This window comes from Seriola aureovittata, chromosome 12 (assembly GCF_021018895.1).
Source record: "Seriola aureovittata isolate HTS-2021-v1 ecotype China chromosome 12, ASM2101889v1, whole genome shotgun sequence".
Lineage (NCBI taxonomy): Eukaryota > Metazoa > Chordata > Actinopteri > Carangiformes > Carangidae > Seriola > Seriola aureovittata.
This window is the reverse complement of record NC_079375.1, coordinates 20,718,877-20,746,590: the sequence shown is the minus strand read 5'-3', so window position 1 is coordinate 20,746,590 and position 27,714 is coordinate 20,718,877. Positions and strand designations below refer to the sequence as shown.

General features: G+C 41.3%; 3 protein-coding genes across 4 annotated transcripts; 1 reads left to right on the top strand and 2 right to left on the bottom strand.

Moving 5' to 3' along the window:
* Positions 1-730: 730 nt before the first annotated feature.
* LOC130178389 (leucine-rich repeat-containing protein 52-like) lies at positions 731-19,313 on the bottom strand. The gene is made up of 2 exons (XM_056390540.1): positions 13,807-19,313; positions 731-7,030 (listed from the first exon to the last, which is right to left on the bottom strand). Exons 1-2 carry the CDS (start codon positions 14,453-14,455, stop codon positions 6,702-6,704), a joined length of 978 nt encoding a protein of 325 aa, XP_056246515.1. The 5' UTR covers positions 14,456-19,313; the 3' UTR covers positions 731-6,701.
* A 152-nt stretch (positions 19,314-19,465) lies between these two features.
* mgst3a (microsomal glutathione S-transferase 3a) lies at positions 19,466-21,457 on the top strand. The gene is made up of 6 exons (XM_056390543.1): positions 19,466-19,607; positions 19,942-20,068; positions 20,221-20,294; positions 20,409-20,466; positions 20,641-20,713; positions 20,805-21,457. The coding sequence occupies exons 2-6, from the start codon at positions 19,952-19,954 to the stop codon at positions 20,936-20,938; spliced, it is 456 nt and encodes a 151-aa protein (XP_056246518.1). The 5' UTR covers positions 19,466-19,607; positions 19,942-19,951; the 3' UTR covers positions 20,939-21,457.
* A 257-nt stretch (positions 21,458-21,714) lies between these two features.
* On the bottom strand, positions 21,715-27,593 carry LOC130178390 (protein let-653-like). Of its 2 annotated transcripts, none has more exons than XM_056390541.1 (5): positions 27,218-27,593; positions 26,159-26,491; positions 24,430-24,720; positions 24,168-24,334; positions 21,715-22,990 (listed from the first exon to the last, which is right to left on the bottom strand). In XM_056390541.1, exons 1-5 carry the CDS (start codon positions 27,282-27,284, stop codon positions 22,946-22,948), a joined length of 903 nt encoding a protein of 300 aa, XP_056246516.1. In that variant the 5' UTR covers positions 27,285-27,593; the 3' UTR covers positions 21,715-22,945. The 2 variants fall into 2 exon arrangements, with proteins under 2 accessions (XP_056246516.1, XP_056246517.1); XM_056390542.1 differs by having other exon boundaries at positions 26,159-26,467; positions 27,218-27,592.
* Between the last annotated feature and the right edge of the window lie 121 nt (positions 27,594-27,714).

The window sequence follows — 27,714 nt, the reverse complement described above, 5'->3', positions numbered from 1 at the left end:
AAGAGAAGAACAGAAAGATTGGGACTGGAAAAAAAGACAGAAATAGAAATGCCTAAAGTGAAACTGACAGGTGCAAAAAAATTTGACTTATGGCCAAAAATATCTTTAGACGAGATAAATAAAGCAAGGGAGGGATAAGGGGAGAAATGCTGAAGATGAGAGGAATAGAGTGAGTGAAAGGATATTAAAAACCCTTTAATGCTACACAATTGTTTGTGCAAAAATACCACAGACCAATTTGCAGGTTCCCTGTCTTAGTTTGAAATTTCATTGTGCTGCTTTTGAGTTGGAGCTTAGTGTGAGTAAGCATGTCGTTATCTCACTTGTGCAGGCAGCTCTAATGGATTAACACCACTGTGAACCAGTCTGCGCACCCAGAATACACTAATGTAAAATGCAACACATCTCCAGCTGTGAGGATGCATCTGTGTGTGTGTGTGATCCTGTTTGCTTGTGTGAGGCAGTTTCTACAGTGCATATGTGTATTTGGGCAGCTAAGTCTGCAAGCTAACAGGGCCTCAGTGTAGACTGTGAGGTCGATGGGTTTTTGACTTGGATGCTAATTAGACACCCGCTAACCTTCTAAATACCCAGAGACCAAAAGAGGGGAAAAGTACATTCAAAGAGGAGGAAGAGAGGTCAAACAACAAGACAAAGCAAAAAAAAAAAAAAAAAAAAAAAAACACTTCTCCAGGCAGAACTGTGACGCACAAAAGGACACACCATCTCCTCTCAAATGACCTTTTATTGCTGGGGAAGGATACAGAGTTGGCAGGCCCCTGAGCCTATGTGCAGATATGTAACAGCAGTAGGACCATCCTACTGTCTGCCAAGGGGAGGCAGGGGCTCACTCTTCACCATCAATCAATAGCCACTTTCCCAGAGGAAGGCTAAGTAGAGCTTGTCAATATCAAGTCCACCAGAAAACGTACAATATGCAACATAGGATCGAACACAATCATTTAATTCATTTGAAATAAATCCCCGCTGACAAATAATTTCTGCTGATAATACAGTGTGATAATGATGGAGAAAATGGGGGAAATGAAACTGGTGAAAGCTCGGAGAGAAGTCATATTTGGCCTGTAATGAAAACCAGGCATCATGCTCGTTCCTGTCCCTCGTTTCCGTGCTTTCACTGTGGTCAAAATATGAAGTGACGAACCATTAAAGCAAATGAGAGTACAAAACAGGAGCACTCATTGTACACACTGGCTGTAAGTTTACAATTGTAAGCATTAGAAATATATTTAACTTAATATAAGTTGCAGCAGTTGCTTTACGTTCTAGCTCCAGAGCATGACATGTTCCAGCTTGGCGCAGCAGTTTGGGTGGTTTGGATGCTGCTGTCAGTAATTTAGTGCCGTCATCCATATGTGGCAGTGATTAATGATGAAATTTTCATGAAATTACTGAAACAGACACCCAGTTTCCAAGCACCAGTCACTGGAAAAATATCCCTCATTTCTAACTTTGGTGTCAAGTCATTCCACTGCTCCATGACTAAAGGATTTTCTTCCCATTTTGTGTTTGTGTGTGTGTGTGTGTGTGTGTGTGTGTGTGAGAGAGAGAGAGAGTGAGCTTGTTTGTAAGTAGATGTGTCAGAGGGCTATTACGGTCGGTTAGAGCCGCTCTTACTTAATGTCACATCTCCCATCTGCAGGCGTTTTATAGTGGCCAGTTTGCCTTCAGCTCAGTGGATGCACACAATGGTGCAAAAATATGAGTTAAACAACCACGGGCAGGAAACAGGGCTGCAGGAGCTTCTGTATCCCAGAGCTATGTGAATTTCCTCGTCTATTCACTCAACTGGCTCGCAGTCACAGCTGTGCTATTGATGTGACTATAGCCAGCTGAGTGCATCTCTGTCCTGAAGCACATCCTGACCACTGCATCAGCCCGGCTGGTGAATGATGGGATAGAGAGAAGTAAACAGTATCTCCATTAGTACCTCTATATATTATCTTAAAGCAAGAGTTCAACATCCTGGGTAATGCGGCTATTCACCTTTTTTGCTGAGAGTTTGATGTGACCTCCAGCCAGCAGCAGGTTAGCTGAGCTTAGCATAAAGCTCTGTCGAAAGGATAAAAAGAATCTGCCAAACAGCACCTCTTAACCTTGCTAAACAAAATCCTACATTGTGTCAGAAACCACTCCTTCAGTCACTCATGCACTAAATAAAAAAACACTCAGCAGTTTACTCTGTAGCTCCAGGCCATGGAGTAATCCAACACAAAGTAACTCCCAGGACAACCACAGTTTTAGACTTTGTTTTAGTATAGATTAAACAAATTTGATAAGAATATGTGTTAATTACTGAGCGTCAGGTGGATTTTTTTCTACCTTTGGACAGAGCCAGGTCAGCTGTTTTCCCGTTTGCAGTCGTTATGCTAATCTGGGCTAATCAGCTGCTAGCTGTGGCTTCTTCTTTAACGTACACACGTCAGAATGTCATCACTCTCCACATCTTTGTCTAACTCTTTTAAATTTCATATTTTGTTCTTTTGATGCTGTTCTGGTAATTGTCTGTAATGTAGCGTTTTGTGAGCGTAGAGCACTTCTTCTAAGCTTTTACACAGTGCAGTGTACTGAGAGGTGATGTGAGTTGGAGTCGGCTATGGATGCAGAACTGATGCTTTTGTCTGCGTGTCTGAGCACATGCATACATGTGCCTCAATATGGGGTGATTTTGGAGTGTGGGGGTGTAAAAAGTGCAGAATGTTGAAATTCAGCTCTTCCACTTAGTATACCACTTAATGGTAGTATATGCTGTTAACAGCAACTTCAGCTGTTATACAGAAGCTCCATGGAGCAAAAATGTCAATACAGAGTTTTCAGAGCCAGGTGTTCACCTCGTGTGAGGTGCACACGAACAGCAATTTTTATTGTGGGTATCCCTTGTCATTCCATCTGTGTCACTGTGCTGGCATGAATTAGAGCAGCCAGCCATCCTATTTCCAGGCAGCACCCTCACCCTTGCCTGTGGCAACACATGGCCTGATCAGTGTGCTTAGTTGAATGTAATACACCCTCACAGTTCAGATCTGGTATATGAATGCAGTGTATGTAGATATAGATGAGAGTTTACACAGACCTCAATAGACATGCATATGATGCATTGCATTTTGTATATACTGTAGGAACCCATGCAAATATTACACTCAAAGCCATAAGAGCAACCAGCAACCAATGGTTGAAATGTTCAGAGGCATCTCAGCATACTGTTACAGTAGGCAACTTACAGGTACATTAGATGGGTGATTGTACAGGAGATGGACGGACACTTTTGGCATCCAGTTACGTATGCTATGCCAGTAAGTATGTGTAGGTCGGTACATTGGTACATGCATAGTTATGCATACTGTTATGAATCAGGATCACTTTCTTACATGATGAGTGCAAGCAAACACACACAAGATTCATTCCTAAGTGTCTTCTATATATGTGGTGTAATGAAGAAATATTACACTTATACCAAAGACTTTCTTTGTTTTCTTACACCACATTTTACTAAGTGCAACAAAACAACACTTTGACTTATCATAGCAGGAAAAGCACAAGTGCAATTAATAACATGAATTAAGTGTCCATTAAGTGTCTGAGTAAACCATGTTGTTGAGCCAGTATGTATGACACCAAGGCCCTGAAAGTACAACCTGAAATCATCGGTGCAAGTGTTGATTACACCTTTGCTTTCCAAGTTATTATAGTCAAAATGTCTGCAGTGAAAAAGGCCTATAATAGTCACAGGTTTATGCGTTATACCATTTTATTATTATTCTGTTGGTTCATTTGTTGAACCAGCAACTCAATAATATGCACATGAGTGCCAGTAAATGTGTGAAGAAAGGTTTCTCACTAGTATTGCAGATCACATCACAGAAAGAGAACAGACTGTGTTGACTCTTCACCACCTTTTCATCTTACAAGTGCCAAACAACTATTACTTCATGCTGATAATCCAGTTCCTCACAGTTGCATTTGGTAGCACCATTACAGCCTCACTTCTCCCAGCCTGGTATGCAGTCCAACAATTTAATGGATAAAAGTCAGTTAACAACAACATAATAGGTGTTTTTAACAAAAGCCATTTTGACTTGTCACAGTTGGAAAGGCACAGGTTACAAATAGCATTAGTGATGGCCAATAAGCCACGACAGTGAGCCAGCATGCACAGCACGCCTCAGAAACTGAAGCAGCTGAATGAAATTCAGACAGTTACCTTTATTATTTACACCTGTGTGTTTCTTACTGCAACATGTCAAAATGTCTTCTGCACGAGTTTCAAGATATAACTATTATTACAGCAGCTCCAACTCAGACGAGCATACATCCAAACTTTTCAATCCAACAGTTTCCGAGTAAAACTTGTATAAAGTAAAATCTGCACAACATAAAATGAGGGAAACAGCTGGCGCAAACATTATTGAGAGAATGCTCTTTCTCAGGTCCCTCAAAAGTTCAATTTTGCTTTTTAAAAAAAAAAAAAAAAGAATAATTCTGAAACACTCACACTCTCTCTCTCTCACTCACACACACTCGGTTTGGTGTAGCCACCTCTTGATTCCTCTTGTCCAACAAGAGTTTTGTTTCTTTCCTTCTCAAGTTCATAACAGTCAATGTCATGGTCAGTGGAGTGGTACACCCAGATATATATATATAGATATAGATATAGATATATATATATAGATAACTATAAGCAGAAATATGCTAAGTTTGTGATCTCATATCACAAACTGTAGGTAAAACCTCAAGCAAAGCAGGTGCTGATTACACAGTTAAGTGATGTTTATAATTGTGGACTGAAATGAATTCCTTCCTGACAGCATTAGCTGTCTTATTGCTGAAAATCTGTTATCATGGGCTAAATTAATCAATTCAAGAATAAACATAAATCAAGATATTTTCATATTTCTCTCAAAATGACTGAAATTATATATTTATCTTTTATACATCCTGTGTATATTGCAGTAAATTCCATTTCCTTCTTTATTGAAATGAACTGCTCTCACAGCTTATACACACCTCATAAGGCTTTTTGGTGCATCAACAGTGCATGCAGAAACAGACAAGTCACTGCACTCAAGCCAGTTTCCCAACACAGGGACAATGAAGCCTAAATCAATTATCACACTCTCCTGTTTACTTGCCATCCAGCAGGGCCTGCTGCCAAAACAGACCTCAGCAGATGGTACATGTTGGCTCTCATCTTCACAAATACTGTAGATCCTCACTACAAATACCTTGACTGCAGTTTCTGGGCTAATAATTGAGGGGAGGGGTGAATTGTTAGTACAAAACCAAACATCACTGGAGCACAAAATGACACATTCACACCAGCAAAAGCTCAGTCACACATACAGCCATACACTCTAACCCTTTGCTCATCTACACGGACATGAATGGATTGTACAAAATGCATTTAATCCTCTCCTTTCATACTAATGAATAGGATGACCACACCACTTTCAATTTTACAAAGATGCTGTGAGGCTAAGTCACAATTCTCCAACAATGCTTGATGCCATCATGGAGGTCCAATGGTGAATGTTTTGCGTGTAAACAATGCTATATTAGTGGGATCTAGAAAGAGATTGTCAGATTAATTAGTGGCAAGTGTATCTATCCAATTTGTAATATTATAAACACAAGAGTATTATACAAACTTGTATAATATAGCATGCTTATTCAATAGCCCAACTTATGTTAGTTCATTGAGAAAACATCCCCTGGGTTACTGGACAACAAGTCCAATAATATTTCTACCTCTACTTTCAGGAAAAGACCTTTAGGTTACAAAAAGTAATTATGGTTTCTACTGGATATAATAGCTAATGGTCAAATTACGTCCGTCAACAATTAAAAATGATTTACAAAGTGACGGAAAGCATTTTTTTCCCTGTTTCCCATGGGCAACCATCACCATCTTATGTAGGTTGGTGGTCTGAGCTGGTCTTTGATGCGCACTGCTTTTCTTTAGCTGGTCTTAGCTTGACCCAAATGGTGGTCAAAGAAAAGGTTAGACATTTTCGGGAAATATTCGTATGTGCTTTCTTGCCAAGAGTTGTCTGTTAAATATAAAGCTACAGCCACAGCAGCCAGTTAGCTTAGCTTCATTTCGCATACAAGCAGAAAATTCGGGAAACAGCTGGTTTTGTTACCTTTAGACAGAGCCAGGCTAGCTGTTTCTGCCAGACGTTAAGTTAAGCTAGGTTACGGTTGTTGCTTCAGATTTAGTGCACAGACAGAGTTGTATTGATCTTCTCATTTTACTCCTGGCAAGAAAGCATATTTTCCTAAATGTCAAAATATTTCTTTGAGGCGGGAAATAAGACCACCATAAACCAAAGTCAGCGTGTGTTCAGAATATCTTATTATAAACCAGTATGTTATTTCACATGGCGAGCTAGCTGCTTCCAAGATACCCACCTTTACTGATATAGGTTGTTTTTTCGGACCATTACTCAGTGAAAACTTACACAGACCTCCATTATGGCAGCCAGAGTGTGTGTTACATTTACGGAAAAGCCCACTACAAAAGAGTAGAATGACATTCCCCTTATCTGATGAATCCTCTCGTTTCTGTTTCAGAGTTAAGCAGAATAAGTTTGACTGGAGTTTCACTAGACTTCACAGACAGTCCTGGAAGTTGACAGGAGGCACTGTGGGAATCCGTAGCGGGCGGGGTGAGAATAAATCTTTTAAACATTATGTGAGGTTTTTATGTTCCCGTTACCATGGTCATTCCTGGCCCGTGAGGGACGACCCGCCTCACTGGTTTCTTCCGCGTCGTCCACGTCGAGCTGTTCGTCTTTCTTCTTGATGTATCGCTCGTAGAGCACCATGATCACGCCCATCACCCAGGCCGACACGGTGCCAGCAGCAAAGATGACAAAGCCGATGACGACAAAGAAAAGATAGTCCCAGGAGCCCAGTGTCTGGTGACATAACGTCCGTAGCTGGATGCCCACCTCACCCAGTCGACGGCCCTGTATGTCAGCAGGTGAGCCACACACTGTCTGGCCCTCATCTGTCACACAGAAACACACCAAGACAGAATGATGAGGATTAATCATAGGACTGTAGAATATAATACATCAGCATCAGCAGCACACTGAAGTGCACTGAAAACAGAAATCTGTTTTCCTTTTCTTTTCTTTTTTTTTTTTTTTTTAAATAAACTCCAGGCTGATGGTGTTGAAACAGACAACACACAGTAAACAGGTCAGCTGTCCTGGGGTAGCATCATGAGTCATCATGTTCTTGACTGAATGTGCAGGGTTTGCATTTCTTAATAACACCAATTTAGGACATTTTTAATATACATAATTGTTCCTTGACAACAGCAAGTAATTTTAACACCCTTGAAAAGTTGGTTTTAAATTAAATATTTGATGATCTACATTAATATTTATGTCTAAATGAGCAACAATTGATGTTAAATTTTGGTGAAAAAACCTCCTTGGTTATTATTTATGAAGAAAAAAAAAACCCAAACACTGAGCTGATCTGCTTCATCAGAGCTGTGTTTCCATTCAGGGGCCGCATCCTTCAGACGACATGGTCTACGTGGCCTTCATGGCCATCACAGACCGCGAAATCAAAACCAAAATAAGAAGGCCTGGCCTACATAGGATTTCCGCTTTGCATCACCAGCTGTACCTTTACCGTTTCGTCACATTGCAGTGCTCCTATTGCCTAGCAACCTTTTAAGGCCCTTGGCTTTTTAACAATTGTACTTAGCCGTTAGCTGTTCAACTGAAACCCAATACTGACATTTACAGTGTCTCTGGGCCTCTGTCAGGATTGTTCACTACCATATTATTTTCATTACCCGGCACACAATGAATCTTGGGATAGGTAAGGCCACGAAGGATCAATCTGTTGGGAGTCTTCGTTGCCCAGAAAAACATGCCTCCAAAGGGTGCGGGCCCTGAATTGGGACACAGTTCAGGTCTTTATTTGACACTGACAACATAACCCAACAGCTGACAACACCTTACGAGTCAAATGCTGTCGAGCTCTGATTGGTGCACAAAAGCATGTGACATCACCATGTTCCAACTGCCCACCTCAAACCAGTGAGAAAACCAGGAACAAAAACACAGATAAAGAAATCTCTTGTGTGAAAAAACTTAAGCTGGTTCAACTTTGGAAGAAAATAATGTGTTCATGTAGGACCCGTCACACAAGTAGGAAGCTGATTTAGAAAATATATATATTTGACTGCTGATCTCCTTTGCAAATATCTTTTGAATAAAATAATTAAACTTTACTTACATCACAGCCTTAACATTTTATTTATAAAGCTCCAAATCACAACAGTTATCTCAAGGCACCTTTGGAGCAGGTGTAGACTGTAATCGTATTAACATATGATTTCAAGGATCCTTTGATGTTAGGAGAGCTACAACAAAACGCACAAGTAACTCAGCAAGGCAAATATACAATTGAAATTCACCAGAGCAGCCTGTTAAATAATTCAAGCATATTACTACCTATCATTTTACATAATATTTGTAAACGGCACATGGCAGCAATCTGAGCTGAAGATATCCACAATCCATTCAGGTTCACGCTCCTAAAAGACTCAAATCCAGAAAACTGCACTAGCATATCAATGTTGTCTTCTTATCAGAAAACTTTAGGAGGCTTTAGGAGCTTTCCGTGTACTACAGTCTTGAGTTGATGCAGCATTAAATTACAAAAAATTCATGGATAAATTATTCAAACTCCCTTCTCCCCCACAGGATTAGAGAGTGTCTTGGGCCTTTGTGTCTGCCTGAAACCTCAGATAATAAGGTTCCTCATCATCAGGCACCGGGTATGACTACGACTAAGACCTTGAAGAAATCCACAAATCCTAATAAAAATGTTGAGTCCCATCTCTTTCACAGAACTACAGTAGATGGATGGAATTTCAAAGGCCTATCAGTCAATATTAAACACACCGCATGATGGATGTTGAGCTCTGCAGCGGCTGACAAGAGAAGCATTTTTCTGAAAATAATCCTGAAGCCCGAGTCTTTTGTTACCGAGAGCAAAAACTGGGTGCAACACAACAGAATGTTGCCATCTCCATACGGCCACTGTTCTTAATTGGCTTATGTTTTTTTCAAAGCTTTTGTGCTGGGGGGGAATTCCCACTGCGAGAGATCAAAAGACTTGGAAGTTTCTGCACAGGAAACAGTTTTCTGTAACCTTGTTTCTACACCGACAGCTTTAAAATACATACTCTCATTTTACTGGCATATTGAAATATATAGTGAAAATGTGGTTTGACCACACATGCAACTCTAATGAATACATGAAAAATATGTAGAATCTGCAGGGACACGTGTGCTGCTTCGACTCTCAGCACCCTGCAAGGTATTTCAGGAAAATGTGGATCATCACGCAATAATTTATTACTTGCAGTATTACGCAGTAAAGACACAAACACTCATTAAACCACTGTTGTCTTTAAATACGTGGTTCCCTAACTTTTTTTTGTCAGATGCACCCCAACAAGTCAGTTTAACTTTTCCTTTGAAATTACTTTAAAGTGGATAAGTAACAAAAAAATGTTGTGATATTTGTTGATGGTTAATCATTTATGGCGTGATAACAGGTTGAAATGATGTACAGCTTACACCTAAACCATAAAACAACCAGGCCAACAAAATATGTAAATATTATATACTCTACACTATTATATAGTTGTACTTATCACCTCAAGCCTCTGCTTTTCAAAAGAATCTATAGCAATTACTCTTTATAGTTGCAATGCTTCTGTGTGATCAAACAAGGTTGTTGCACTTGAACTTTTTTTATTTATTGATTTTACTGATTTCATTTCATCCTTTTTTATATCTTATACTTGGACTTCGAGAGCCAACCAGAGCAAGAATAATGCAGCATTCAAGATCAAAGTATTCCAGCAGACCAGGTCTGCAGACTATTGGACTTTCGATGAGATGGTCTCTTTGATTAATTCACATATAGTCGCATATGTATCAGCAATATATATTAATATAATAATTACTACATTGTAATTGATTATTTTACATCAAAAGATTATTCTGAAAAGATTGTGCGCTGATAAGAACATAAGCAAATTCTTGCAAGTCAGTTTTTCACAAAACATGTTAAAATATGGAAATTGAATAATTATTAAAAAGTTGAAGGCTGCGCGTTGAAGCTATAGCCAAAACTAAAACTGAACCCTGACGCTGGTTCAGTTCTACCTATTTCATCTGATAATCCAATCACTTTTGCTAATCAAGTCAACTGTTTATCGTTGTTTTTCGCTATTTTCTTATTATCTCAATTTATCTTCTGCTTTTCACTGGTTCAACTGTTACCTATCGCTAATATTTCAGTATTATTTCTATTACTTTAAGCTAACTATTTTACCTGATAATCCAATATCTTTAGCTAATATTTCAACCTTTTATCTATTACTTTTAGCTAACTGTTTCACCTGTTTATCCATTAATTTTAGATAATTATTAGAGTAACTCTTCTTTTGGGCCTTTTTGACTATTTCAAATGGTTAGCCTAAATGGATAATCATGTAAACCATTTATCCATAAGCCTTCTTTTTGTCAACTTATCCCTCCTTAAATCTTTAATAATTTCAGGTGATATTTCAACCCTTTGTCCATTACTTTTTGTTATTCCAACTGCTGCTAGCTGTCACACTACTTCTTGTGCACTCTCAGTGGCAGCACGTGTTGTTAAGATGTTGAAACTGGGGAGGTCTGATTTGACAGAGGGTGGGAGAGATTATACTGCACCTTTCAATCAAATCACTTTACATGTTCATTTCATAGGATGACTGAAATTCACATATTCCTAATATTATTCACTCGGTGCATAAATATCCGTTCTTATCCTCAGAGAAGCTCTTCTGTGGCTCACAGATCTGAAAACGAGCCTGCAGCTGAGGAACATGAGGACAGTTTGCTTCTCTAAGCTCCATCTACCACAGAGAATTCAAAGCCAACTCTGATCCTCTCAAAGGCTGCTGCTCTACATTGTTCACACAATATGCGGTTAGGCTCTAGTTATAACAAAAACACACACGTTCATCCATGTAGAGACACACATATGCACACTCTCTCTTATATGCATGCACAAACCCCCTCCACAAGACTTTACTTTCCCATCTTCTACCCGTGCCCTTGCAGAGTCTGCTAATGTGTTTCTGCACGTGTCCATGTGTGTTCTTGTGCCTGACAGCTAGGAAGGAAACCCTTCTGGCTTCACCCCCACCATCCAGCCCCTTCCCCCTAAAGGGACTGGCATCAAAGAAGAGGGCTTTCCCTCTCTCCTTCCCCCATCCACACTCTGCTCTATTTCTAGACTCTCTCCTTATATAACAGCTGAGAGAGTGTTAATCTAGCCAGAAAGGCGAGACAGGAGGAGAATCTGTTGGTTCCTTCCTGAAGCTTTCTCTCTCTCGCTTGCTATTGATGCGTCTCCTAAACCAAGGAGACATGCGAGCTGTGTTGCGTGAAGCAGGTGAGACCCAGACGAGAGATAACAAGGCTTTGGAGACAGAGCTCGCAGCCGAAAAACACAGTCGTCTCCGAAATGTTATTCCTCCATTTCCCCCCCCTCAAGCACAAAAAGTGTGCCGAGTGTGTAGTTGTGGGTTTGTATGCATGTGTGTCCGCATGTGTGTGAGTTTAAGAGACAAGGTGCTCAGTTTTAGAGAGAATAAGGTGTTGTCTGTGTTGTTGGCTGCAGGAACGAGATGGACAGACTGTGTGTATACATAACAGCAGTAGAAAATGTGTGTGTATGTATGTGTCCGCCTTCTCCCATGCTGGCAGCTGTCACTGGAAGAGGCTTCACTCTAAATTAAGCGAGACAAAAGGCAATGAGCAGCAGGAAAATAGGACAGCTCTTGCAGGACTCGTTTTGGACTTGAACTATAAGCTTCACAGGGACTGTGGTGAACTGTAGTGTGTGTGTGTGTGTGTGTGTGTGTGTGTGTGTGTGTGTGTGTGTGTGTGTGTGTGTGTGTGTGGGAGAGAGAAAGAAACAGGGGATGCCTTTTAGTAAGCGTGGCAAGTGTATTCTTGCTATGGTGTTAAAATTATGACCGGCTTCTTGCTCAGTAAGACACACTATAAATAGCTGCCCTTTTGCATAGTGACACATCCACACCAAAGCATGAGCATAATAACTCAATGTAAGACAGATAATGGAATATCAGACACATCTATCAGCTTGACTGCAATAAAACAAAGAGATGATCGATATCTGATGGTGCAACTGTGATCCATTCATCACACCTGCAGCACAGCATCCCAGTCGCTAAATAGAAAAGAAATTGATTTGTCATTTCTCGATAAAAGGCTCTTGTTTTCCTCACAAACTGCAGAAAGCAGGGGCTGAGTTACTGAACACAGTTGCTAGAAGAGAAATCAAATGGCTCCCTGCCTCCGATCTTCTTTCACCCTCTTTGTTATTTGATAGTCCGAATGCTGTCACGCTCCACTGCCATCACCTGCGCCTCATCCCACTGAAAGCTGAGAAAGGGGTGAACTTTGTGGACCTCACTAAACTGCATATAGCTGAGCTGTGGTTACATATCTGTATATTAGACAAACAATAACATATGTAGTATATGATACACTGTATTTTACAACTGAGAATAACACAGTTGTGGGTGTTGATGGTATGAGATTATCTGTTGTGTGAGCTCAGAGGTGCAGACGAGATGGGGAGTTTTCATGTGACATGTTGACGTGACATTTGCCTCCACACAGGGCTGGCATGGAGTCACTCCTTCCTTTAGAGGGCTCCAAAGAATATCTTTGGAGCTGTTTTCTTAGGAATCACATTAGTTCCATTTTTTCTTTTTTTACAGTAGGTTATTTTCTAACTTTTTGTTTTTCTCTAAATGTTTAATTGCTACCATCTTTTAGTAAGGCACCCTTTATTAAGGATTAACATAGGCTTTATAAATGGTAAATATATTATTTTACAAAGCTTTACATATCAGTTGTAAACCATTAATAACCACAATTTTAGGTTGGGAAAAATCACCCTTGCCAATAAACATCAGCATGGCTGTGTTACCAACCAGGCGAATTCGCAACTGCACTGGGGCCCCACGACTCCACGGGGCCCTGAGTGTATTAACTGGTTAATGCTTTTCATTGAAAATGTGTTCAGCAATATAGAGCACTAACACACATCATCAGCTGGCATGATAAGGGCCTTCAGGTAATCTTGAGGCCCTGCCTTGAAGAGGGCCCCTGTGGCCAAATGCACTTTTGAGACTTGAGACCTTAATTATTTCAGTTTTGCTGTGTTTTCTTCTTGATGTAGATGTGCTAAGTCACATTTTAAAAATCAAAGCAGTGGCTAATTTTTCCCCCGAAGTCCAGAAGCATGTTAACCCAGCTATAAAAATTTCTCACACCCTCGAAAAACTCAAACACTGTCATTATAACTGATAAAGCATTAGCTAAGTAAATGATTTATGAACAATTTATAACACCATTAATTACAACTTAATAACTCTTAATAAGGGGTAAGAAATATCTTAATCTGCTATTCAAGTTGTCTGCTTTCTCTTTCATCACAATTTCGAATTTGTTCCCACTTAATATAAAACACTTACAGCTGCACTAAAGGAGATAAATACATTTTCATCTTGACATGGGATACAGGCCTGTTATTGGTTGCAGCCACAAAAGGCCAATAGTTTATATAACCAGGTTATCTAATAATATGGAGCACAGCAGTCCTTATGTGATACCACTTTACATGACAATAGAATAAAATCGAATAGATAATTGATAGTACCTTGGAACTTGAAACCCTCCAGGTGGACCCACAGACACAGGTCTTCGTTGTCGCACTCGCAGCTCCACGGGTTCCCGCTGAGCCCCACCGAGCGCAGGGCGGGCAGCGCGATCAGAGAGGTGATGTTGAGGACAGTCAGGTTGTTCCGGCTCACATCCAGAACCTGAAGGGCCGCGTTTTCCGCAAAGGCGTCCGGATGAATCTCCGAGAGCCCCGGGTTGTCTGTCATCCTCAGCATCACCAGACTCGTCAAGGGGCCGAACGTCCTGTCCTCGATTCGGATCAAGGTGTTGAAGGAGAGGTCCAGGTAGGCGAGCTTGCGTAGATTCCCAAACGTGGACTCTGATATCTCCGTCAGGGAGTTGTTGCTGCAGTCCAGGTACACCAGATCGGAGAGGTAGTTGAGCGCGAGCGGCGGCAGCTCCACGATGCGGTTGTTGGAGATGATGAGCTGCCGCGTGGCCAGCGGCAAGTTGACCGGGAAGGTGGTCAGATGCTGCCCAGCGCACTGGACCACCAGCTGGTCATCACACACACACCTGTCCGGGCAGCCAGAGGAGAGCACCGGGGATGTGATCACCCCCGTGGAGAGGAGGAGCAGAACTATGAGCCGCAAGGGTTGCGCGCTTGGCTGCGGGGCAAGACGCATGACACCGCCGAGGGCTTCATCCACCCCGTTTGGAGAGAGTCAGACGCAGTCACATTCTTCATTGATACATTCTCCCCAAATTATGTCTCCCAGAAATGATTTCCACAGAGGTCAAACCTAACGCTTGTCCGTGGCAACCTCTTGCGCGTAATGTGTCAGTGGATCCAGCGCGCATCCACTGTCTGGAACTTGACAGCCAGATGCTTTCATGCTGTTTCAGATGTCATTGATTTATCGAGCCTCTTCCATCAGAACACAGCTATTCGCACATCATAAACGCTCACAACGTCCTCTCATGCTGCGCTGCTCGCGATGATCACGGTCAGTTGCTCCACTACATGTTTGCCATGTCTCGCTTTCCGAAACAGAAACCAAATGAGGGGGGCGCGCTGAGCTGCGCGGCGGATGGGGGTGGGGGGTGCGCTGTGGAGAGATTTGACGCTTTGGAGAGAGCTGGAGAGTGGAAGCTCTGGGCAGCGGAGGTAATGGAAGGCTAACATTAAATATTGAGGCCAGCAAAGTATAAGCCATGAGATCTATTGTAGTAAAGGTGACCTATAACGCTTCAGCTGCAGGTGTGTGTGTGTGTGTGCATGACAGTGAAAGCTGCAACCAGATTAAAAAAAGACTCTGTGTACAGTATGTAAACATCTTTTTGCATGAGTGTGTGTTGCTTACACTTTTATCAGCCATATGCCTCAGGTGTGCATGTGTGTGTGTGTGTGTGTGTGTGTGTGTGTGTGTGTGTGTGTGTGTGTGTGTGTGTGTGTGTGTGGAGGTGGAACAAGAGTGCAGTGCACCTGACACCTGGGAGGCATATTGTGTGTGATCACATCACATGAGGACTTAGGCTTTTGAAACAAGAGTGTGGCAATTATAACAATGTGTTGAGAGGGGGGATCCTTATCGGTACATCGACAACACTCAGGCCTATATGTGCGATGAGACTCTCACGATAATAACTGACATATCAGCCATAGGCAAGGAGGCCCCACCTCCCCCAATTCAAACTCTACCCAGTATATATCCAACAGATGATAGGACCAAATGAGATGGGACAGGGTGGTCTCAGGCAGCAGTTGTTTTCCTCATCTCTCCAGTCTCAGTAAGAGTCCTGAGTCTATTCTTGGTTCTCTGTGTAGGTGTTGAAGTGCTGAATCAGACTCAGCATGATGGAGGAGGAGGAGGACAGATGTGCCGCTGACAGTCCGTGAAAGAAAACTACCCCGAGCTGACAGTCAACAATCAGCTGCACAGTGACCACACTCACCCTATTTCTCTTGCACACATACATCCACAAAAATGAAGTTCAGCTCTTTTCCTGCATTCCCTGGTGTGAAGAAGAAAGAGCAGGAGGCCTTCAGGCATAGATAACCTAATGCTGTTTCACACTTGCCATCCTGTGGACTGAACTAATCCACACAGCTGTTTGAAGCCAAGGATATTCAGTGACTTTATGAGGACATCTAGTGACGAATACTTGGTAATGTTTTGCAGAGTGCAACAATCTCCTTATATACTGTCTTCACTGATACAGAGACTTTAGCTTAGGACTATCCAAGTTCACGTAAATTATTTCTGATGACACACAATTATTTTGCAACCTCTGAAAAAGCAGCAGCCCAGACATAACTCAAGCTGCGCTGCCAAATCTGCTCAAAACCACAGAGATTTGATTTCAAATTCTAGTGGACATCCAAAAGTTTGCAAAAATACCAAACATGTCAGGCTGAATTTTGGGGAAATGTGTACAAAATGGTGCAGAAGACATCAAGGATATTTCAGTTTCAAAATGCAACACGCTTGTAGCTTCTTCAGGGGAAAAACAAAGGGAAATTTGTACACTAAGGTATAGTACTACTTCTATCTATACTATGGTACTGACAACAACCACAACTTTGAATGCAGGAAGTAAAACCAGTTCTTTCTGGGTGACACATCATACACATAGTGGCATCAGGGAAAACACATCTCTTCAAGATGCAGGCCACATGTTTGTCTCCAAGAAACATAAACTCTGCCATATATTCATCTACACTCTCACATCTTCCACCTTCAGCCTGTATGATCATGCAGTCCACAAATGCTGCATGCCTTTCTTACTTTCTGATTCACCTAACATCCGCACTGTCACTCTATGTTAGTCAAGTTGTATTCACAGGAACTGGCCTCCCATGTTTATTCCTATGGTTAACCTGCATTCATAAGATCTATTTTGGCCACAACAACCACTGATTTACTTTATGTTATAGGACAAACACAAGAAAAGACATCATCACAGGCCGTCCTGTTTCTATTTGAGTTATAATATAATATAATACAACCCTTTCACCACCAGCTCGTAATGTGTGAACACTTTATTCAGAACATGATTAACTTAAGTATTAAACCCCTTCAAACTTAGTAAAATTGTTAAAGTGACGTCTCATTGAATAATGTACACCTCTAGGGGAAAGTATGATTCTCTATAATAACTACTGAGAGGCTAAGGGAACAATACTAGCTTTAATAACCCAATGTGATGTTACTACAGAAATGTGTGAATTATCTTATCAATTATTCAGCAAATACAGTGAAAACACACAAACACATTTCCTCAGTTTGAACATTGTATTGACTGAATGCAGGAATCTCACGCCAGACATACCCCCAATATGAAAAACATAAATGAAACAAAGAAAGTTTACTCTTTTTTTTCAGTTAGTTTAAACCTCAGTGCACTTTTTAGTTTGGTTTGTTCTTTAAACAAGGTTCGTTAGCGCGCTTAATGGTGGAGCTCATGGAAAAAACAAACAGTTGCATGGAGTGAGAGTGAATCCTACCACATCTGGAGACAAAAACACCTGTGGTCACACTCATCTCGGTCCGCAGAGGCGACAAGCAGCCGGAACCACACAACGGGAATCTTTCTGACAGCAGTCCGTCCTCAGCGTCGAGCAAATCCTCCAGGTGAAGAAGGCGGTTGTCGCTCCCGCAATGGCGGCAGCTAAGCTAATCAAGCTAGCTAGCTCCACAGTAGGGGAAAAAAAAAACATACATCGTTGTCCGCTAACAGTCACAAACTCTCACACTCACAGAGGAGCGAGTTAACTAGCAAACATCCCACAGTTCAGCTGAACAAAACTACCCGGTAAACACTTAATAGTCCGCGGCGTCTCTCACTCGTGCTCAAGTTTGTTAGCCACCATGCTATCTCCCCTCAACGTCTTTCTCCCGTGAAGAGGTCGACCGGAAATCACACTCCTTTATATTAACAAATTAAACAAAATTATTATCAAACCTTCTCAGTAATGAACCAGCCTTAGAACATGTTATAAGATATATATATATTAACTGTGAATTAAATCACTTTCCAAACAGTTATGAAAAATTGAATGGTAAATTTTATTATAGAGGCACAAAAATATATTCAATAAATTCTAAAACATAAACCAAACAGAAATTGCATCTTATCAATAACTGGCGATAATACCAATTTTCATTTTAAGATAAAAATATATATAATAGAATAATATAATATAATATAATATAATAATGTCTAAATGATAATGAGTTCAGTTCCATGTCAGCAGCTCATGCATTAGTGAACCTGGGTCTGCTGAACGACAGAAACCACAAATACCTCTGCTTGACCTGCTATGTGATCCAGGAAACTGTGGCCTGTCAGATCCTTGGTCACCTCAACGGAGGGCAGATTTTTTAGCTGCCTTCCATATTCCATATTGTAAACTCACTCACTGGCACTGCTTACTGGGAGACTTCAAAACAAACAAGGTCATTAATCTTATTAGTTGAAGCTCCTGTTATGTCAAGTCAAAATGTCCGTCATAAAAATAGGATTGTAACTGCAGTAAAAGTTGACACTGTCAGATAAATGGATGAATGGATTGGATACTTGGATTCTTAGACTACATGTGGCTCTGGAAGTAACCAGGGAGGAGGAGGATGAGGTGACCACCCATATGCCATCACATCATCCACTTTTTTGTAGCTTGCTTTATGAAATAATTACAGGTTTTTTTTTTTCCTTTGTTAGAAATTTCTGGAGGGAAACAACTGCTTCTCCTTGGCAGAGAAGCTATTCTTTATACTACCACTGCTTCCCAACTTTTCTGGCTTGAGAGATCTAAAAATTAAGTAGTGTCCACTTGCAACCCACTTGTCTATGAGATGAGAGTTTTCACCAAGTACTTAAAGTATTAAAAGTATACTGATTAAACAGCAGAATGGCCCCTGCAATTGTAATGCTACTGAATCATATACTATATTATCCAAGTATCATTACTATATTAGCCTATTATGGATGTTGTAGCTGGTCAAGGTGGAGCTAATTTTAACTACCACACTTTAAATATGTTACTATTTATTTATGTTTAACCCTTAACAAATGTTTATTTTAGGTCTTCTGTGTACATTTGTTATCTGAAAAGTAGCAAGTGAGTAAAACTGTCAGATGAAGAAGAGGATACACACTAGAGGAGTAACGGACTCATAAATTCAATATTTCCCTTTGAAATGTAGCTTAAAATGTACAGTATAGTACAGAATAGATGTAGTTACTTTCCACCACTGAATCTATCGGTATTAGTGCATCATATTTTATAGGTTTATCATATGTTTTGCATGTCAGATAAATGTAATGCAGTACTTCCCACTGAAATGTAATGGAGTTAAAATATAAAGTAAAACCAAGTAAGGCGAATCAATCACTGCCTTAAACTAACAGTGGAGTAAAAATGGCCTATAAATGTTTATTATTCTTGTTGAGGACCCATAGACTGAATATGAGAACCTCTTTTTACCTGTCTCTTTAACTTACCTGACAACTGCGTACGTAACGTAAAAGTAAACCTCAGCTGCTCAGAGTAAATGCGAACAACTGCATTGAGAAGAAGAAGTGAAACTGGGTTTTTCCCCTGACTCTTTGCACACATTAGCAATAAACGCTGCTGATTGAATCATTGTCTACAGAGTCCGACCCTCTCTGTAGTCATCTACAAGCCGCCACTACGCCCTCACCGTGTGTCGGTGTTACGTAAGACTCACGCACGCAGACGCAGAACCCGGTAGAAAGCTTCAGTGTAGTCTTGTTTTCTCGCCGTGTTTCCAGCGGGGTGGTTCAGCTGTCGGAGTCGTGCTCTACATCTTCAAGGTAAACGCTGCATTTTTTATTGAGTGCTGCGGATTCACCGCGTTTGCCCTCAAAACATGTTGGTGTAAATATTAATGGCGCCGCTTGAATCCTCATTTGACCTTTCGTTATGAAGGCGTCCTTGCTCTTCGCTGTTGATTTATACACAGATGTTGACCGGTACAGTCAAACAATAAAAGTTATGTATTCATACGCGTGAAAAAACAGGGTTTTCTGTTCAATCTTCTTCGTGTTCTTACACAGAAATGGACAGTAAAAATACCAATAGTTAAAAAAAAAAAAATGCGTATATACATATAAAATGTGTTTGATTGTGTTATTTTTCCTCGTTCAGGTTTGTCAGGATGGTTGTGCTTTCCAAAGAGTATGGATACGTGGTGCTGACAGGTGTTGCCAGTATGGTCATGATTGGACATCTGGCAATTAAAGTCGGCAAAGCTCGCAAGAAGTACAACGTGCCGGTGAGCGGAAGTATTCCTGTTCAGATATATATCAGAATATAATGGCAACTTTCCTGCTCGCTGACACGCGTGGGCAGTGCCTCTTTGTCACATATGAATTACCTTGATGAAAGGTGCCTCGCCTATACAAATGAACCTGCCTTGTCTTGCAGTATCCTCAGATGTACAGTGATGAGTCAGAAAATGGGAACGTTTTCAACTGTATCCAGCGTGCACACCAGAACACGTAAGTATAGATTTGCACGGTCTGACTCTGATGTTGCATCAATCTTTCATGGTTCATAGTAACTGTGGTAAAAAAGGAGGTTGAAGTTAACATGCTGTTATCACCTCTCATCAGCCTGGAGTTGTACCCCGCCTTCCTTTTCTGCCTGGCTGTTGGTGGTTTGCATTGTCCCGTGAGTTGATTTTTGCACTGTCATGCTACCACAGCACTAGCGTACAACCTTGAAACCAAGGTGTGACAAAGAAATTCTTCTGGATTGATCTGTCTACTAGTCTCAAATCTGGTCTTATCTGAGTGTGTGATCTTTGTTTGTGTTTTTGTGTGTGTGTGTGTGTGTGGGCCACAGCGTCTAGTCAGTGGACTTGGAGCTGTATGGATTATTAGCAGAGAGGTGTACGCACATGGGTACTCTACAGGAGGTAAGGAAATGTCAGGCAGTCCTAATTTCATGTAGATTTTCTGCTGTTTCAAAGTAAACTGAAACTTACTCTTCTTATTAATCCCACTCAGATCCTAAGAAGAGAATGCGGGGAGCGTTTGGGAACGTGGCCATGCTCGGGATGATTCTGACCACAGCCAGCTTTGGCCGCCACCTGTTGGGCTGGACAGGGCCACGGTTCGGGCCTTTCCGTCACGCACACTGATGACAAAGTCTTCAGGCCGTGCTCACTCAATCATTACTACAATCAAGACCACTCTGCATAAACCATAAACCTTGAAGTGTGCGTGCTAACCTCTGATTAATGTTGCAGGTAAACCTCATGTCAGGTGACCCGACCTGTTCTCCCTGAAGGGACATAGCTCATTCAGGATAATGAATGTGGTGTAATCACAGACTGGCACTCTTTCTACATGCAAGATCTGTCAGTGTGTCTTAATATTGTCATTCATATTCATTTTCACCTAAATGAATTGGCCACGTGACTTTTCATATTGTGTATTTTTGCAATAAGCAAATGAAGGTAATGTAATAAAAAGGGAGATTTCAGAGGGAAACAAACCTTTCACTGTCTGAGAAAGTCCAGTTTTGTACATTAATAAGGTTAGTCATAATTAATGCTGCTGTCAAGTAAAAAACTTCATAATTCATGATTATTTTTCTGTATGTTGTTTCTCATACTGAAAAGTGATGATATTAAATATCACACATTGGTTATAAATAATCCTGTGCTTTTTTTTTTTGGGTGTTGAATGGGTTATTGATTTAGCTTAAGGCCTTGGTAACAGTTGAGTGTGTTTAAGGGAGTGGCTTTCTTTTTATTAGCCGAGTATTTGTTCAAAGTCCATTATAAACAGATGAAAACGAGAAGAAACCGGCCTTAAAACAGGATACAAAGACAGCATGATGGCTTAAAACCTCGCCCTCACTGTTGCTAATATAAAATAACATCTCACCCTGTAAACATATGCAACTTGGAGCTTTTTAGTGGTTTCTATTTTATTATCAAACAGGAAATCCTTATCTCAATAAATTCTTACAGTCTGCATTTAAATGGCATATTATCATACATCACTGTTGGCACTTAACAGTAAAGTAACACTAGGTTAAAAACAGCTTAAATCCAGCACATCTGCATGACACTTAACTAATACAGATACAGGGAAGAAAACCTCCCTGATACTGCGTCTTATCGTCTCCACCGCTGAATTAAAGCTATGTGCGCAAACATTTACATCCTCTATAAATATGAACACATTTAACAATAGTTTGTTTTACCTTTACAGTTGACTCATATTAAAGTGATTATTTAGTGTAGCAGGGTCTTCTCAGTGTGCATTGGTGGATTAAATATTCATCATTAAGAACAGAATAACCAAGGTCAGGTTTTATATACCAGCATCAGACTATAATGATACAAGTTCCATGACACGTATAACTACACATTAAAAGCTGCAACAATAAATATTTGCCATACATAATTTTGAGTGACTAGGTAATAAATTTGAGCAGTTGAATGACGGCAGGCTTCTACTGTAAGAGAACTGGTCTGTTTTTCCAGAGATATGGCTTTTTCTGCAAGACCTCAGCTTTAAGACAACAACCTGGCAACTTGGTTTGAAAGTGCACTTCACTAATATTTGGTCGCCTGAGGGATCATAATTTATATTCCTTAATCGATTTGTTCATGTTTGCAACTTTTCCCATGTGTCTCAAAGCTCTTCCTGTCCTCTTTCAGTCTCTATCTCTCACTCTGTTATTTCTCGCTTGGTAACCTGAGGTCAATTAATTTACATTGGAGGACTTTATGCAACCTTGATCCACATTACCTCATATGTCCCCTAGAGGGCACTGTGACCACTGGTGCCACATTAAAGTGCTGTGCAAACATAAGGAGTCCAGTCAGGTAGACAAAAGGAAACATAAGGTTCCCACCAGACTGAAGATCTCCTTAACTTTAAAGGGAATGTGGAAAAAAGCTGAGGTGATAAAAAAAACCCTCTTATTTAAAAGACTCTATAAGAATCCTTCTCACAGAGCGACAGATAAACATGTTTATCACTGACCCAAAACAGTCACAAGGGGAAACTCGTGAGCAGAGATGCAGCTGCGTCAGGCAAAGGCTTTGCTCACATCCACACTGGTCTTCTCCTTTGGTGTCTGCTCTGTCTCTGTTACCTCCGAGTGGTTGAAATGACTGAGGACGCCTCCATCAGTAGGTGTATCTGGAGAGCGGCGTGTCCTCCATCAAGTCGTCCTGGAAGAGATTGTTGTTTCAAAGAAGTACAGTTGTTAAGAATGACTTTAAAGCCCTAATTTATGAAGTTATACTCCCAAATAAGACAAGAATGTTGAGCTATAACACATATAGACTGTGGCTGTGTCCGAAATCACTCACTACTCGTATATAGTCCACCGTATAGTGAGTTCGCTATTTTGTAGTGCTGTCCGAATGTACAGTGAGAATTATTATACCCTATATAGTTGACTCATAGTATCCCAAAACGCATCATGAAAAGTAGTGTACAACTGATGGTCACTAACCAAGTAATACATATATTTATATATAGAACTCCTGGGATCGTGAGTGAGTACGTGGGTAAGTGTCACAGGCACAGGCACATATCTGACTTTTGATATGTTATTATCTAAATCTGTATGATGGCATCAATGGAGCCCTATAGTCTCAAAAAATATTTTTAAATAATATATATATACTGTGCCATACAAATTATTACAGTCATCTCTTTGTGAACAGTATGCACTAATACATCTGAGAAGGCCTGGTTGTTCTGAAATGTGGGATTTAATAGTTCCTCTTAGATTGTACTGTATATCTATTTATCCGGCCCACTGACCCTCTTTAGACCAATTCAACCGGTGACAGAGGACATGGTGGAGAAGATGTGCCCCCAAATTTCCTTCACATTCATGCTTTTTTAAACTCAACAAGCTTGCAGTTAACTTTCAAATCATCAACAGTAAAGCTGTGAACAGAATGTAGTGATTTTGGGGTACAATTGAAGGTGCAGCAGTTATGTATTACACTTGCATAAAGGTGGTGGTGGTCAAAACTGTTGTTGCAGAGATTGAGATATCCTGACATTTAGTATGGGTAAAGCCCCTAAAGTCCTACACTTCCCACAATGCAGCTGGATAGTGCATTAGATTCTTCTTGTATTGTAAACGACCGCTTGTATCAAACTCATCCAAGGCTTTATGTTAAAAATCTGAAATCTATAATTCATTTCTGACTTTTCTCTGACCTTTAAAGCCACAGTACACACTGTACAACTGTTTTCTCAGGCTGAGCAGTATTCCTCATGATAAGTAAACTGACCTTGTGTAGAAAGAAATGGTGGAGTGCCCCTTTAATCACTTAAACTCAGGGAGGGTAACAACCTAACTGTGATGTATGCACAGGAAAGTCTTACCATGGGGAGATCCTGCAGTCGATGAAACTCTGGGTGGTTTGTCCGCTGGCGGAACTTGAGGAAGAGGATGACAAAGACGATAGCAGTGGTGACAATGAACACTGACAGCAGACCAGCCAGCAGGGGGTCTAAAGGGGAGCTTGAGTGGTATCGGGGTCCCTTGAGGTCTACGTGACACAGAAATGGACAAACGTAATAAAACTAATTTTGTGTCAAACTAGGAGGCCTAAAATAACGCTCTCCCACCTGTCCATCACCTTACCTTCATCGCCAACATTAAGTTCAGATGGGACTTCCTGGTGCGTTGGCCCCGCAGGGTCTGGAGCTGAGGTTGAAGGACGACCTGTGGTGTGTGATTCAGACTGTGGCTGAGTGGTGGAGGTGTGGGCTGTGAAGCTGACATCCTGCACTGTGTGGGCTGGCTGAGATGAAAAGGTGGTGGTAGCGGTGGTGGGGTCTCTCGTCATGAGCGTTTTGCTTTCAGTGGTGGAGACGTGATGTAGAGGGGTGGTGCTCCGTGGAGTTGTTGTGGATGAAAGGCCGCCTGCAGCAGCTGAATGTGGGGATGTGAGGGTAGTGTTGTATCAATTCAAAACAGTTCAGAGAAGTCTTCAAAGGACATGGACCCCACACACAAACACACACACACACACACACACACACACACACACACACACACACACACACACACAGCAGTCAGAGGTAACTGTTACTATACACCACCCTGCTCACTCCCACTGACATTAACGCTGCAGTGCTGGATGTTTTTGTTGTCAGGGCGCTAACCGGCATTCACTGATGTCTCCGCTCCACACACGCACCCCCCACCTCTTTGCCCATTAGCCAGGAGTTAGGTGGAGTCAGGCACTGCCAAGATGGTGGTGGTGGAGCAGCCCGCTCTGGGCTTCAAAACTGCTCCTCAGATACCTAACGGTAACGTCACAGATACTACGTCCATCTTTATTTACAGTCTAGGCTTGTGACGAGTAAACTGTGCACCTTTGAACTAAGTGACCAGAAAAATATTAACAGAGTTTTGACTTTCTCTTCTAGGGTAAATTTAGAGGCTGAACATTGTGGGAAAGTTTTATTGGACAGCATTGTATTGAAATGTTTTTTCTAATACTTCGTCCACTTCCTATCAACTAAATATGTGCGGAGGAGCAAAAATATTAAAAAACACATCCAAATATGGAAAATTAATCTGCAAAAAAACCCCACTTGACTGTTTGTTGAACAAAATAAGTGATCTGTTAATGTCAACATAGACTTTGGGAAGCTGGAGTGGATATTTTTCTCCATGTTCTGACATTTTGTGGAACTAATTGGCTTACAGCCTCAGTAATTATACAGTCGAATCAACACAACACAGTCAGAAAAAGCATGTTGGACGAAAGCAAAAGCAAAGCAAAAAATACTAAAATATACACATCCTGCATTTGATCCAAAAGCACATGACTAAGACCAGTGATACAGGTTCTAGCCTTTAAAGTGACAACCTCTGCATTATTCCACAGAGAGCTGAGGGAGGTGACAGAGGGGGGGCAAAGGTGTGATCTGGATGCCGTTGAGTCATATTGTTTGTTATTTCCGTGCTCCTCAAAGAGGCAACATGGCATCAGCTGAGGGGGTTATATTTAACTGATCTATAAAAGGGAATCTCTAAATCTAAAAGAGGTTACGACACACCTTCTCAGTGCAGGCATGTGGGGGTCAGAGGAGGTCTATGCTCCTGAAACGCTGCTGGCAATGGAGCTGAGTCTGAAGAAAGAGTCTGTGTTTGCAAACAGGCCGCTTTTAGTATGTGGGTAGTTTTATTTTGAGTCTAGTCTGGACAAAGTCAACAGAATGGACTGCAAAATTATAGATGCAGAGTTATAGACTTATGGATGAAAAGATGACTATAATTTCTGTGTCGATAACTGCTTCCCATAAAGGCCCAGACTTCAAAAGAGACACATAAACAGTGCATGCAGGTTTGTCTTGGTTACCTGAAGAAGAGGCAGTACCAGTGTGAGCCATCATGACGACGGGTACATCCCTGTGTGGAGATGTTGCCGCTGCAGAGCTCGTGCTCAACAAGTGGCTTTTAAATCCTGCATTTGTCACAGTCTCTGAATGGACTGTTCCCTCACTCTTGGTAATGGTTGTGGTTTCAGGCGAGGTTTCATCCCTGCCGGCAGGATTATGTGTCCACTTTGGGACCTTGTTCCCAGGATCCTCTGTCAGGTCAGGAGATGCTGATGCATGACGCTGGAGGGCAGGCGTGGTGAGGACAGGCGGCAAAGTACTGCTCTGACCTGTAACAGAAAACATAAATCCTCCTAAAGGGATAGAAATTAATTTTATGATTGTTTGTGTCTATCAAATTGTGTCTTTATGGTAAAATTGTCTCCATACAATTCTTCAGCGCTTAAAGAGAAATATTTAAATGTGAAATCCAAAGATTTTCAGTTTATTGTCACAGAAGATGAAATGAACCTGGAATATTTACCCGTGAGAATCTGGAATCAGAGAGGTTTGGCTTTTTTGTTTCTTAAAAAATGACTCAAAATGATTAATTGATTATCAAAATAATTGACAATTAATTTCTGTCATCAACTAATCAACAAACACATCATTCTTCTAATAGCCATGTTGGGTAATTTTAGTTGGTTTCAGTGTTGTGTTTTGGTGCTGATTGCCAAGCATTAAATGGGGTTAATTACGAAAATGAGATACACTGATAAATCTAAATTAAATCTACATGTATTAAAAGTTAAAATAGATGAATAGGAGGCTGATGGACACAAATCACAAAACAATGAGTTCCCATGAGAAAGAAATAGTCACCTTGTTGATCACATCACAATGATCTGCGCACACCCTGCTGAGGTGCTGAGTCCAATATAAGAAGCTGATGGATTTAACCAAACATCATTTAATAATGATCAAATAAAGCCAGCGGGCAGCAACTTTCTATAATATCAAGACAATCGAGAGCATTATGTGCTGAATCAATATCGAGCCCAGCTCACGTCAGCAGGATATCAAACACACACACACCTTACCATTTGTCTGCGATGAGCCGGTAAGGACCACCCACACGAAAAACACCAGATTAATTTCAAATTTCATTTCATCCGCGGCCACCCTGCAGATCAATATGAAACTGAGCAAGCGGGCTCTCCACGGCGGCTCTGCTTTTCAGCTGTGAGGTTGTTTCCGTTACGTGATTTGACAGGGCACATCATCAGCGCTAAAAATATCCTGAGGGAGTCGGGCAGAAAGAGGAGCAGGGGTGGGGCTGCATGGCGGGCTACACGCGGGCGGCGGTGCGGAGCAACAGAAGAGACACACGCGACTGTTTTTGAAAGTGTCGCGGATCCCCCCCCACGAACTCACGCTCCACCTTCCATGTCTGTGTTTTTCCACTCACAGCCGCTCATCCCCGCATCTTTTCCTCTAAAACGCGTCAGTGTGCGGCCGCTGTTGCTCCGCTGCTCCAATCAGCTGTCAGTGCGTCAGAGGCGCAGTTGTCTGCGTCAGGAGCGCCTGTTGTGGAGCG